The sequence below is a fragment of the Dasypus novemcinctus genome, chromosome 20 (assembly GCF_030445035.2).
Source record: "Dasypus novemcinctus isolate mDasNov1 chromosome 20, mDasNov1.1.hap2, whole genome shotgun sequence".
In the NCBI taxonomy this organism is placed as follows: domain Eukaryota; kingdom Metazoa; phylum Chordata; class Mammalia; order Cingulata; family Dasypodidae; genus Dasypus; species Dasypus novemcinctus.
The window spans coordinates 15,942,641-15,957,246 of NC_080692.1; the positions used below are offsets into that span (position 1 = coordinate 15,942,641).

At 40.1% G+C, this 14,606-nt stretch overlaps 1 protein-coding gene across 4 annotated transcripts in view; it reads left to right on the forward strand.

The window, feature by feature from the left end:
* Positions 1–14,606, forward strand: part of LOC101433437 (dihydrodiol dehydrogenase 3-like) — a 111,173-nt gene that overhangs the window by 19,133 nt on the left and 77,434 nt on the right. For all 4 annotated transcript variants that reach the window (XR_009182044.2, XR_009182045.2, XM_004477367.5 and 1 more), the window contains exons 2-6: positions 1,744–1,884; positions 3,328–3,495; positions 5,688–5,804; positions 6,504–6,581; positions 7,575–7,697. Coding sequence is in view for 2 of the 4 variants with exons in the window: in XM_004477367.5 (XP_004477424.1) it covers positions 1,798–1,884; positions 3,328–3,495; positions 5,688–5,804; positions 6,504–6,581; positions 7,575–7,697 (573 nt within the window). In the remaining 2 variants the exon portion in view is untranslated. The remainder of the gene's footprint in view (positions 1–1,743; positions 1,885–3,327; positions 3,496–5,687; positions 5,805–6,503; positions 6,582–7,574; positions 7,698–14,606) is intronic.

Here is a 14,606-nt window from a genome sequence, read left to right on the forward strand (position 1 = left end):
AAAAAACAATAAACAAAAAACATCCAGCACTTGGAATGGAAGGGAACTTCCTCACCTGATAAATGGCATCTTATAAACCCCACAACTAGCATCGTATTTATTGGAGAAAGATTTAATGTTTTTATCTTAAGATCAGAAACAAGACTAAGATTCTATCTTGCCATTTCTATTAAACAATGGGGACTGGAGGTTTTAGCCAGGGAATTTAGGCAAGAAAGAGAAATAAAAGGGATCCAGATTGAAAAGTATCAGTTTCCTAAAGTGGCAGTAACAGATGACCACAATCTGTTAAACAGAAATTTGTTTCCTCAAGCGCTGGAAGCTAGAAGTCCTAAGTCAAGGTGTCAGCAGTGCCATTCTCCTTCCAGAGGCTCTAGGGAAGAATTGTTCCTTGCCTCTCCTAGTTTCTGATGGCTCCCAACAATCCTTGTCTTCTGTTGCCTTGTTGATCAATGATTCTAATCTCTGTCTCAACCATAACACGGGCTTCTTCCTTGTGTGTTTCTCTGTATCCTCTCCTCTTATAAGGACATGAGTCACTGGCTCTAGAGCCACCCCCAATCTAGTTTGACTTCACCTTAACTTAAATAATTACATCTGCAATGATGCTATTTCCAAATGCAGTCACATTCTAAGGTTCCAAGTGGGCATGAATTTTGGAGGGACACTATTTAACACTATGGAAAGGAAGACGTAAACCTATCTCTACCTGTTGATGACATGATGTTGTAAATACAGAAAATCCTACAAAGAAGTTCAGTAAGTTTACAGGATACAGACTAACATACAAAAATCAATTGTATATCTATACACTTGTGATGAATTATCTGGAAATGAAATTAACAAAACAATTCAATTTACAATAACATCAAAAAGAATACCATGTTTAGGAATGAACACATCAAAAAGAATACCATGTTTAGGAATGAACATAACAAAGAAGTGCTAGACTTGTACATTGAAAACCTCAAAACATCACTGAAGAAAGGTAAATACCTAAATAAAGGAAAGGACACCCTAATGCCTGGATTAGAAGACAATATTGTTAAGATTGCAGTATTCCCCAAGTTGATCTATAGTTTCAAAGCAATTCCTATCAACATCTCAACTGGCTTTTTTGCAGAATGTAATAAGGTATTCTTAAAATTTGTATGGAAATACCAATGACATAGAATAGACAAAATAATCTTGGGAAAGACCAAAGGTGGGGGGCTTGCACACTTCTTGATTTCAAACTTACTATGGGAGAGATGCAGCTCAAGTGTTTGAATGCCTGCTTATGAATATTCATAGTGGCATTTTTCATAAAGTCCCAAATTTCTGTCAACTGATGAATGGATAAACATAATGTAGAATATCCACACAATGAAATATTATTTAGCCATATAAAGGAATGAAGAACTGATACATGCTGTGACATGAATGTATGGATGAACCTTGAAAAGATTATGCTAAGCGAAAGAAGGCAGTCACGAATATCAGAACAGGCAAATCTACAGAGACAAAAGTAGATTAGTGGTTGTTGGGACTGGAGGGAAGGGGAATAGGGAATGGTTCCTAATGAGTATGGGAATTCTTTTAGGATGATGAAAATGTTCTAAAACGTGATGGCTGCACGACTGTGAATATACTAAATGTCATTGGATTGTATACTTTGAAGGGGTGAGTTTATGGTGTATAAACTATATCTCAATAAATCTATTATTTAAAAATAGCAATTGGACTATTTTTTTCCTTCTACAGGTTTCTCTTAATAAAGAAGAAAATCTATATCTTTCTCCAAAAGAGTAAAAGATCATGAATCAAATTAGATCCCTTTCTGTAAAACTGAATGATGGACACTTCATGCCTCTCCTGGGAATTGGCACCTCTGCCCCTGATCAGGTAATCATATAATATTGGAGATGGAGGAATGGCAGACATAGGTCCTGATTAGAATCAGTCACTGTGAATTTTGAAAATTCAGGTAGATTTCACTTTTCTTGCTGGCAAGAAGTTTCTTTCCAAGATAGGATGTTTTGTACATGAAGTTGGTGCTTTTCATATTTTAATGGGTATATAAACTGGGATCTTGTTAAAAATGCACATTTGGTACCCCACCCCTAAAGATTCTGATTGAGTAGGTCTGGGATAGGACTTGAAAATCCACATTTCCAGTGAGTTACCAAGTGATTCCAATGCTACTTGTCCACAGACCACACTTGGACCAGCAGCATATCAAGAGGGACAGAAGTATGTTATTTCAGTGATTTGAGGCAGTAGGTCTGTTTTGTTACTCTCTCCTGTTGTCCAGGTGTAGGTTCTTTGAAATTTTCCCTCTGCTGGAAATACTAAACTCCATACAAGTTTTTTAGATTAAACCCTGCAATTTTACAAGGACACATTTCCAGTGGTTTAATTTATAATTGTTCAAAGAAAGTTATAGGATTCTCCAACATGGGAAGCATATCATGTTTAATACTGAGGATTGCAGGAAAGGAGACTAGCATGCAGTTCTGTTTTATCTTTACTTGGCTCTTTAACTGGGGGCAGTCACTTAATCTCCATGGGTCTCAGTTAACTAATCAGGACTTAGAAATGAAAATAGATGCCCAAGAGACATTTTAATTACTGAGCAAGGGAGAGGAGGGTAATGGAGAGGGAAAAATTATGGATGACTTCAAGAGAACTTCAAGAATAATAACAACAAGGTTGTGAAGGAGAAAGTGACACCTAAGGACTAGTTCTAATTTCTTAGCAGCAGCAACAACAAAAGAACTAATTATGATATATTTTTGATTGAAAAAAAGTTTTATTTTTTACCTTTTTGTTCTTCCTCAAATGTAATTTGAAGTGTTTCTCCAAGTTCAGATAGGTAAGTCACTATTTTATTATGTCTAAATTTACATCTTTCTTGCATTGATACATAATTATTAGCATTGGCTTTCTGGGTTGAAACCAGTTTAATCTCTTATAGAATAAAATTAATTTATTAATGTATATTGATGGATAGTGTAACTCTATAGGTAGAGAGTTAAACCCAGTGATGTCCTGGAGCCAACCTGCATGCACACACAACAGTTGATTGTGGACATCTCTTCCTAGTAAGCAATGTTGAGAATATTTACAGCATAGAAATTGGCAAATATTACAAATCAGGACTTTTTTTTTTCAGAGAGTCAGTTGTTAAACATTTACTGTTGGTTATTACTCAACATTTAGCTTTATCACCTCTAGTTCTTAGCATGAGTCTTGGAAAAGCCTTAGGTTCTGTGAAGTAGCTCTGCTTATGGAATTGGCCATCTGTTCCTCAATCAAGTATGTCCTTATCTTTTTATGCTCATCTAGGTTCCTAAGAGTGAAGTAGAAAAGGCCATCAAGATTGCAATTGATGTAGGCTACCGCCATATTGACTCTGCTTATTTGTACCAAAATGAAGAAGAGATTGGGCAGGCCATCCGGAAGAAGATTGACAGTGGCACTGTGACGAGACAGGACATATTCTGCACTTCAAAGGTACTGTGTGTAGTTGCAACTGTATCTGAATAAGCTGGCACATCATTGGCAAATTTCTTTTCCCATTGGTTTAATCTTCATTCACTCTCAAACCTTGCACCATTGGAAGGCTGGTTAGGAATATGTCAGTTAGGGACTTGGGTTCTGTAGTCAGATTCCCTGTATTTGAATCTGGCCTCTGTCACTTTCTAAATTTGTGACTTTGGACAAACTACTGAAACTCAGTTTACAAAGCTACAAAATAAAGCAAATATTATTTATCCTACAGGGTTTTCATGACTATTACAACAAAAAAATATGTGGCTAATAAGGAAAATTTTAGGTTATATATATGTTACTAGAAAAAAAATTTTTTTTAACAAATAGGCCCATACAACACAGTGAAACCTAAGGTAGACCATAGGCTATAGTTAACAGTATACTTATAATAATATCCTTTCATTATTGTAACAAATGTACCACACTAATACAAGGTATTAATAATAGGATGGTGGTATGTGAGAACTGTATATTTTCTGCATGATTTTTCTGTAAACCTACAACTTCTCTAAAAAAATAAAAAAATACACCCCCCAAATAACATGTAAAACTCTTAGAAAGGTATTTGGTACTTTTTTTTTTTTTTAAAGATTTATTTATTTCTCTCCCCTCTCCCCCGTTGTCTGCCGTGTCCATTTGCTGTGTGTTCTTCTATGTCTGTTTCCATTCTTGTCAGGCAGCACCAGGAATCTGTGTCTCTTTTTGTTGTGTCATCTTGCTGCGTCAGCTCTCTGTGTGTGTGGTGCCACTCCTGGGCAGGCTGCACTTTTTTCGCATGGGGTGTGCTCCTTTTTTGTGGGGCACCCCTATGTGGAGGGCACCCCTGCATGGCACAGCACTCCTTGCGCATGGCAGCACTGCACGTGGGCCAGCTCACCACCTGGGCCAGGAGGCCCTGGGTATTGAACCCTATACCTTCCATATGGTAGGCAGACACTCTTATCAGTTGAGCCACATCCGCTTCCCTTGGTACATTTTAAATGTGCAAAAATATTTGCTGTTGTTATTATTATCATTATATGTTTAAATTCTCAGAGATGGATTTGGCTCTTCCAACTCTACAATACTTAAGTTCTGAAAAAGTGACTTACTCTTTCTTAGCTATAGTATTGCAGTAATGTGATTTAGTCAAGGTGTGTGAACTTTGGAATCAGATAAAAGTAGGATCAAATTTTAGCTCTTTATTATTTTATCAATGTAACTTTGTAAAATTTCTTAACCAAATGTCAAAGGATCTTAACCTCTACGCATTAGTCCTCACAGTTCAATCTTTTAGGTGGCCAATAAACATTTATCTTCCCTGTGAAGTAGGAATATTAATACCTCAGAATTGATGTAAGGATCAAATCAGTGCTTGTAAAAGTACTTAGGTAATTTTTTTTAGCTCTTAAGCTATTTTAGTCTAATATTCTTCATATCCACTTAAACCTAGATGTTTGAGTCAGATGGGAAAATTAACGAAGCAGGAATTTTTTCCCCTAGTGTTCCTTGAATGATGACTGCCAGGGAAAAAAAAGTCATTCATATTTAGGGTGAAAAGGCCTGAGAACAGAGTTGAGGCCCATGCTGAATGAATCCTCTGCAGGTCTATCCATGGACATCTTTTCCTTCTAGGAATATGGATCCAGTAGCGACTCTTTCCGTTTCTAGAGGACTGGTCTGAGACCTCATAGAGAAAGAGCACTACCTTCTTACTCTTACCTTGTTTCCTTAACCTTAATCATTTTGTTTAATTTCCCTTTAGATTATTTTTCCTTAAATTCTTAAAATGAAATTTCTAAATACCCTCCCCCCCCAAAAAAATGTTCCTAATGAGCCTAACATTCTTTTGGAAAATCTAATATAGTCAACAGAGAATTTCCTAATTATATTCACTTGGAGTTCTAGATACTGTGATATGTGAAGTGCAATCCAGGAATGTTTTATATATGCTAAAGACTGAGAACTTCTGTTGTAGGATATTTGTATTTTCTATATAGTCTCAATTCTGTATAAAAACCGCCTATCATGCTAAAGAACTTATGCACTTCATGGGTGTAACTTGTCACTTCCCATCTAACATGGAGGGTTTTTTATTGTTATTTATTGTTTTATTAATCTCTACTAAAGCTCTTGAAATAACACACAACTTCTACACTTTTCCATCATTGCAGCTGTGGAGCACCTTTCTCCGTCCAGAATTGGTCCAAACAGCCCTCGAAAAATCACTGAAGAAACTTCAGCTGAGCTATGTGAATCTCTATATTATTCATTTCCCAGTACCTCTGAAGGTTAGCAAAAGTAATTTTGTGTTAGTGATCAATGTAATTGCTGTCTAAATTAGAAGCTAAACATAAAATATAGTTTATGAGGATGAGAAGAAACATATATAATACTTTAAGATTATTTTTCTGCTGAAGCTGCTTCCACCTCAGTTTGCTATTCCAGCCCCAGAATGACAAGAGTTCACTGGTCTCGACATCTTTGCCTCAGTCTTGTGGACACACTACCCATATATTTAAGGCTTCATGCTCTTGAATCTCAACCCCATTACCACTGGTGTCTGGGGATTATCCCCATTTGGAGTTAGTTGAGGGACAGGAAATTTAATGAGGATGAGACTCAGCACTTGGGATACCGACAAGTCACCCTGCCATATGACCATCTCCGGGTGGAAAGCAAGGACAGGAAAGGATTATCCCACAAGAGTCTGGACCAAAGAGCCCTTTGGGCCATGGCTGAACTCTACACTCTCCCCAGGGCAGAGTCCTGGCTGTCCCAGATTTCCTATTTATTAAACTTTTAGCAGTTAAAAGCATTTCCAGAAAGTGTGCTTCCTAAATATACTTCCTTTCCCTTTAGCCCAACTTCACTGATCCTTTCAAGAGTAAGGAGGGATTATTCCATCAGCCTCAAGGCCTATAGACTCCAAACAGCTTGTGTGAGGCCCGATATAGCTTTACCCAAACCACTCCTTTCCTGTGTTCCAGCCTGGGGAGGATTTGTACCCAAAGGACATGCATGGAAAATTTCTTTTTGACACAGTGGATCTCCTTACCACATGGGAGGTGAGTGCAGCTCCAGAGAGACCATCTCTGCACCCTGGGGGAAAGAGGATGAACTAGGAATTTGGGAAAGGCATATCTGAACTGGTGTCAACTCAGACAAGTCCTTGAATGTCCCTCTGCTTCTGTTTTTACATTTCATTCATTCAATCATTTAACAAATATTTATTGAGTGTCAAACCCTGTTTTAGGTACTAAGACAACATGACTGAAAAAAACAAATGTCTCTCTGTGTCCCCTGCCCCTGTGGAGTGCTAGGTACTGGGGTACTGGGGTGGGAGTGAGGAGAGGGAAGAAAAGCTGAGTAAGGGAAACTGGGAGTACCAGGTTAGATTTGGGCCATAGGTAAACAAAAACAGAGTGTGCAGGGCAGGCCTTTTTGAGTTGGGGGCATTTGAGCAAAGCCTTGCAGAAGACAAGGGAATAGATTATGTGGATATCTGGAGGAAGTGTATTACAGGCAGAAAAAAAGGCAAAGCAAGGTTTTTAAGGTAAGAGAGACTCTGACACGTTCAGGGAACAACAAGGGGACACTTGTGCCTGGAACAGAGTGGATGAAGTGGACAATAAGAGAAACTGAGATCAAGGAGAAAATAGGGAGTCAGTGAGCTGGTCTAAGTCTCTCTTCCTGTTTCCTGTGCTGCACCTGGCTCCACTTCCTGGCTCCACTTCCTTCTCAGGCAAGTTCTTCCAGGTATTCACCTAAGATCATGCTGGCTCCTTCAGGTGGGTCCTGGCCACTTGCATTCTTCCCTCACTCTACCTTATCACCCTTTTCAAAATATTTTTTCCTATTTTTCATTTTCCTTCTACTCAGTTAATTCCTATCTTATTTATTGACAACTACACCTTTGAGGACTTCCTCTCCCGTTATTTGATATTCTCTCCCACTCTCCAGCCACTAGGAGTATCCCCACGAATAAATGCAAGCTAGTATATATCTTCCTCTGCTCTAGGCTGTTACACAGATTATGCCTCCCAACCTCTTCCTCCCAGGCCCTGGAGAAGTGTAAGGATGCAGGACTGACCAAGTCCATTGGTGTGTCCAACTTTAACCGCAAGCAGCTGGAGATGATCCTGAACAAGCCAGGGCTCAAGTACAAGCCCGTCTGCAACCAGGTGAGTAGCCTCCTCCGCCATCCCCTGGCACCTTCTGCCTTCTGCTCTTCAGCTTCCTCTTTCCTCATCTTAACAAGGCCTCCGGTGACACTCATCTCTCATGTGTTTTAAGTTGGGACACCAGATGCTTCATGAGAACAGACCATTGTCCAAGTTGTTAAAGTCAGTCCCAAAGCCATGCCCCTTTAGAAAAAGACCTAAAATTCAGATCAGGGTATAATCTGCTGCTAAATGGTGTTAGGAGGACCCTGGAAGTTTAAAGCTGGCAAACCACTGACAACCACTTCTCATCAGAGAAAAGCCTGGCAAATGTGGAATATTTAAATGGAAGATTTAAAACAAAAGAGTAATTCATCTTTCGGTCTGACAGCTCTTTGAGGGGCTGAGCCATGAAATAACTAGTGAGCCTCTATGTCACATAAAATCACTGCCAAACTTATTTTAAAAACTGTTGTAACCTTGGGTATCATTCGGGTCCCTGCTCAGTAAAATGGGAACATTTCTGGGCTGCCCCCCAGCGGTGCCTGAGGACAAGAGACGCCGGGTAGTCAGTGTGGGTCACAGAGTGGGCGCGCCAGGAAGGGTGCCTCGTCGGGACGGGGACCTACTGTGCGACAAGGGCAGTGGGGACGCACAGAAACGGCGCCCAGTGCCCCTCCCACCCCGCACCCTACCACCCCAATGCCCGCTGCAGGGGCCCCTTCCGCGGCCGGGGTCGCTGGGCCAGCACCCGGGCAGGGGCTGCCACAGGCGGGCGGGGTGCGGCCGCACTGGAAGCAGGCGCCGGAGCCAGACCCCAGCTGGAGCCGCCGCCCGGGGCGCTCGAGGTGGCCGCGGGGATGCCGGGCCTGCGAAGCTCAGAAAGATGCCCAAGGTTACCTCCAGGGGTGCGGGCCGCCGAGCCGCTCCTCCCTCGAGGCCGCTGTTTCTTGCCCTTGGCACAGTGGCCTGCAAGATTAAACAATCACGATAAAGTTCTCTTCAATGTGAGTCTTTACAGAATAATAAATCATCACAGCACATTAACCCAGGGGCACTGCCTGCTCCCAGCGCCTCCCCCGCCTCCCACTTTTGCATTTGTAATTGGCATCGATGCTTTTCAGCCAATTAAAGTGGCAGAGTTGTACTTTTAATTATTAAAAATACTTCTTGGGAAGTGGATGTGGCTCAACAGAGCATTTGCCTACCATATCGGGGGCCAAGGGTTCCATACAGGGGACCTCCTGGCTCCTGTGGTGAGCTGGCGGAGGCAGGGATGTCCCTCCGGCCCAAGGAGAGCCTCCAGGGAGCTGACACAGTAAGATGACGCAAGAAAAAGAGACACGCATCTGCAGTGCCACCTGATGAGATACGAGAGAACACAGAAGAACCCACAGCAAATGGACACAGAGAAAAGACAAAGTGGGGGAGATAAATCTTTTTTTTTTTTAAAAAAGCACTTCTTAAACTCAAAAACTGTTGTAAGGAAAAATGTCTACACAATGAAACAAGCCCACTTATGTGAGCAACACATTAACAACCATGTCTTGGAAATTCCTGAAAGGAATCAAATAAATAAAGCAATGGCTGACAACACATTTGCCTGGGGAAAGACTCACCCTTTGCCCGGAATGAGTGAGAACAAAAGTCAATCTGTGTATTAAATATAAGTAAAACTTAATTTCTTTCTTATTTTTGGCTGAAAAATACAAATAGGAGTTCTAATATTTTCTTACTTAATTACAATGATTTGTAATTGTGTCTCTCGGGATATTTACCTCCACTTTGGAAATCTCTAGTTTAGAGAAAGGAAAAATGTTTCAGCTGGAGCCTTTGGTGAAGACTTAAGGAAGAATGGTTTGGAAAGCTTGAGCCAAAGTGCAGTTAATTATGATTTGTGGCAGCGTTGGAGGTTCTTCGGGACCAGGCTGTTTCGGGATTTTTGCAGGGCAGGAGGTGTCTGGACATCGATTTGGTGGGAAGGTAACAGAGAAAATTCGTCTATAAGATATAATTGAGACTCTATTACATGGAGGTGGGAGCTGCGGGCGGGACGCTCCCTCCTGGGGTGGGTGGAGCCGCAGCACTGGCGCTGCGGCGGCAATTTCTGGAGGCTCTGCGGTACTGGGGAATTCATAAGCCCTGAGAGGGATATTGGGGGGTTAAGAGGACAGGAGGCCTTTGCAGACCGATTTGGGGAGACAAACAGGACTTTTATTGCAAAGCGGGGAATTTTTTGATTGCGGACACAAATAATAGCACTTCTGCCTAGAGCCCTGCCTCCCTCCAAGCCCGGCTGCCAATCTGCAGCGGACTTAAATTACTAGCAATAAAGAGACGCTACCAGGAGGCTGTTGCAGGGTCTGGCAGGGTGGGAGATGTCCGGAAGCTGATTAGGGGACTATTTTGCAAAGTGTGGGAATTTCGGTTTTGGACTCTGTTATCGGCGTTTCCGGCTGGAGCCCCACCCCCGGGCCTGGTTACTGATCTGTGTCATTAAATTGGCTGCAGTGTAGAGGTGCTCCCAAGTGGCCGTTGCGGGGGCTTACAGGGTGGGAGGTATCCTGAAGTCGAATTGGTCATACATCCACAGAATAGACCCCAGTGAGTGAGTGAATCATGGAGTTCAGACACATAAGATAGAGTTTGCAGGTGTGACCTCACCCATAGGGCTGGCACCCAGCTGCGGGGATCCCTGAAGGCTATGTTGCACTGCGGTGCTCCCAGGCTCCCTGTTAACCAGACTTGAGGTTGCCAGGTCTGAGTCCCCTAAACCCTGGTGGCCCACACCCCAGAGACTCACATCTCTTAAGTCTTCAATATCTCAGACTTTCCATCCCTGAATCCATCATGCCTTGAGGTCCATCTGAGGTCCTTGAATGTGCTAGCCCTCAATGTTTGCATTTTTTCTTTTTAGTTTTGTTTTGTTTTTATTTTTATTTTATTTTTTATTTTTTTTAATGTCCTGATTGCTAACATTGCATTATCTCCTAGTCTTTTCTCCCAGTGTATCCCCAAAGTCTTTTTTTTTTTTCCAGTTATTTAGGGGGGGTTTTGTTGTAGTTGCTGTTGTGGTTGTTCTATATCTTTTTTTCTTTTCCCTACTTGTTCCCCGCCCTTTACCCACCCCTTTTTCTTTCTTCCTTTCTTCTCTTTTTTTTTCTTTTCTCTCTCTTGTCCCTCATTTTCTTCTTATTTTATTTTATCTTAATTATACAATAGGTGTTGCAGGGAACACCTCACATTTGCTGGGTTTCCTCATCCTCCGCTGCCTCATTTCTGTGTGAATTGATTTTGGCTACCTACACTATCCCCTTTCCCCTACCTCTTGATATCCCCCATCATCTACTGTCTCTCCTATATTCCACCTCCCTTTTTTTGATCCCCAAAGTGTCTAACTCTTAATTTCTAATACCTTTGTTTTGTTTTCTGTCTGTTATCCACTCTTGAAACTATTGCCTTTCTTTTCTCTTTCCCTTTCTCACGAAAACAATAGCTTTTCAATTCATACCATATTCCTCCCATATACAGTTGACTACCTCATTATAGGTACTCTACCTACTACTATAACTCTACACAACTTACATGAATCTAATATCCATCCTCCCAGATCTCATATTGTTGCTCTGTTAACATTTATCACCAGTACTACTTTACACTTTTTCCTTGCTTACACAATTGCCTTTCCCCGGCCCTAATACTTTCCTTTAAAGTGAACTCAACCAACAATAAGAAATTAGAATAAAAAGAACAAAGTGACAAAGAGAAGATATAACACTTACGCAAACACAACAGCTAATGAATCCCCAAGAATAGACAAAGAAGCTAAGGAACTGATTAAACCCGTCAAGATAAAACGATGACCAGACAGCAACAAAAATCTACTAACCAAGCCAGTAATCAGGAAAACATGGCTGAATCCAATGAACAAACTAAAAACCAGGAAGGGGAGCAGAACTTCGCACAAGCAATTAAAGATCTCAGAACATTTATCACAGACAAATTTAATGAAGTAAAGGAAGAGGTTAACAACATGAAGACAACACTTGGAGGGGAAATTGCAGACATACGCAAAAAGATAAGATATGATGGGAATGAACACCACCGTTTAAGAAATCAAAAATACACTTGCAGCAAATATCAGCAGATTAGAAGAGGCAGAGTAGAGAATTAGTAATGTGGAAGACAGTAATCGGAAATCAAACAGATAGTAGAATTGTTCGATAAAAAGATAGAAAAAATCCAGGTAGGACTTAGGGACCTGAATGACAATGCAAAATGCTCAAACATACGTATTATAGGCATCCCAGAAGGAGAAGAGAAGGGAAAGGGGTCAGAAGGAGTGTTGCAGGAAATAATGGCTGAAAACTTCCCAAATCTACTGAAAGAGACAGATGTACATATCCAAGAAGCACAGCACACCCCAATCGTCATAAACCCCACCCCTAGACATATACTTGTCAAATTATCCAATGCTCAAGACAAAGAGAAAATTCTAAAAGCAGCAAGAGAAAAGAAAACCATCACATACAAGGGAAGCTCCATAAGATTAAGTGCTGATTTCTCATCTGAAACCATGGAGGCAAGAAGGCAGTGGTATGATATAGTCAAAGTACTAAAAGAAAAAATTTCCAACCAAGAATACTCTATCCAGCTAAACTAGCATTCAAAAATGATGGGGAGTTCAAAATATTCACAGATAAACAGAAATTGAAAGAGTATGCCAACAAGAAACCTCCCCTTCAAGAAATTCTAAAGGGAGTTCTCCAGGAAGAAAGGCAAGAACAGGACAGGCGGAGTTGGAGGAGAGTGTAAGAGCAACAAAAAAGACAAACAGAGAAGGGAAAAACAAACAAACAAAATATGACAAACACAAGTCCAATCAAAATATGGCTAACACAAATAATTCCTTGAAAGTAATAACACTGAATGTCAACGGATTAAACTCACCTATCAAAAGATTCAGACTGGGACATTGGATAAGGAAATATGACCCATCTATATGCTGTCTACAAGAGACACGTCTTAGACCCAGAGACTCATGGAGGCTGAAAGTGAATGGCTGGAAAACAATCATACAAGCAAACCATAACCAAAAAAAGGCAGGAGTAGTTATATTAATATCAGACAAAATAGACTTTAAATGCGAAACAATTGTGAGAGACAAAGAAGTATACTACATATGAGTGAAAGGGACAATCTGACAAGAAGAACAAACAATCATAAATATTTATGCTCCTAACAAGGGTGCCTCTAAATACGAGGCAAACGCTGGAAAAACTAAATGAAAGAATAGATGCATCTACAATTATAGTGGGGGGGGGGGGTTTAATACACCACTATCAACTCTGGACAGAACATCTCAAAAGAGAATCACTAAAGAAACAAAATATTTGAACAGTATATTAGAGGAGCTGGATCTAATAGACATATATAGATCATTACACCCAAACCCAGCAGGATATCCATTTTTCTCAAGCGCACATAGATCATTCTCCAAGATAGACCATATGCTAGGCCACGAAGAAAGGCTTAATGAATTCAGAAAGATCGAAATCATGCAAAATAATATCTCTGACCACAGTGGAGTGAAGCTGGAAATCTGCAAGGGCCAGAGGCCCAGATTTCACACAAAGATATGGAAATTAAACAGCACACTCTTAGAAAAACAGTGGGTTACAGAGAAAATCTCAAAAGAAATCAATGACTACCTTGAAACAAATGATAATGACAACACAACATACTAAAATTTATGGGATACAGCAAAAGCAGTACTGAGAAGGAAATTTATAGCCATAAATTCATATATCAAAAAAAAAGAAAGAGCAAAAATTGAAGAATTAACTGCACATTTGGGGGAGTTAGGAAAAAAAAAACAAGGTAATCCAACAGGAAGAAGAAGGAAGGAAATAACAAAGATAAGAGCAGAACTAAATGAAATAGAAAATAAGAAAGCACTTGAAAAGATAAACAAGAAAAGCTGATTTTTTTTAGAAGATCAACAAAATTGACAAACCTTTAGTGAGACTAACAAAGAAAAAAGGAGAGAAGATGCAAATACACAAAATAAGAAATGAGAAAGGAGATATCACCACTGACCCCACAGAAATAAAGACTATCATAAGAGGATACTTTAAAAAACTATATTCCAACAAAAATGACAATTTGGAGGAAATGGACAAATTCCTAGAAACACATAAGCAGCCCATACTGACAAAAGAAGAAATTGATGATCTCAACAAAAAATCACAAGTAAAGAGATAGAATCCGTCATTAAAAACCTCCCAACTACGAAGAGCCCAGGGCCAGACAGCTTCACAGGTGAATTCTACAAAACATTCCGGAAAGAACTAACACCAATCATACTGAAACTCTTCCAAAAAATCAAAACAGAAGGAACATTGCCTAACTCCTTCTATGATGCCAACAATACCCTAGTACCAAAGCCAAACAAAGACACCACAAGAGAAGGAAAATTACAGACCAATTTCTCTAATGAACCTAGATGCAAAAATACTTAACAAAATACTTGCTAATTGTATTCAACAACACAGTAAACGAATTATACACCATGACCAAGTGGGATTCATTCCAGGTATGCAAGGATGGTTCAGCATAAGAAAATGAATCAATGTAATACACCATATAAACAGACTGAAGGAAAAAAATCAAATGATTATATCTAAAGATGCAAAAAAAGCATTTGACAAAATACAGCACCCTTTCTTGATAAAAACACTCCAAAAGATCGGAATACAAGGAAATTTTTTGAACATGATAAAGAGTATATATGTAAAACCTACAGCCAACATTGTTTACAATGGAGAATTCCTAAAATCCTTCCCTCTAAAGTAAGGAACAAGACAAGGATGCCCACTGTCTCCCCTTCTATTTAACATTGTCTTAGAAGTACTTGCTCCAGTACTGGGG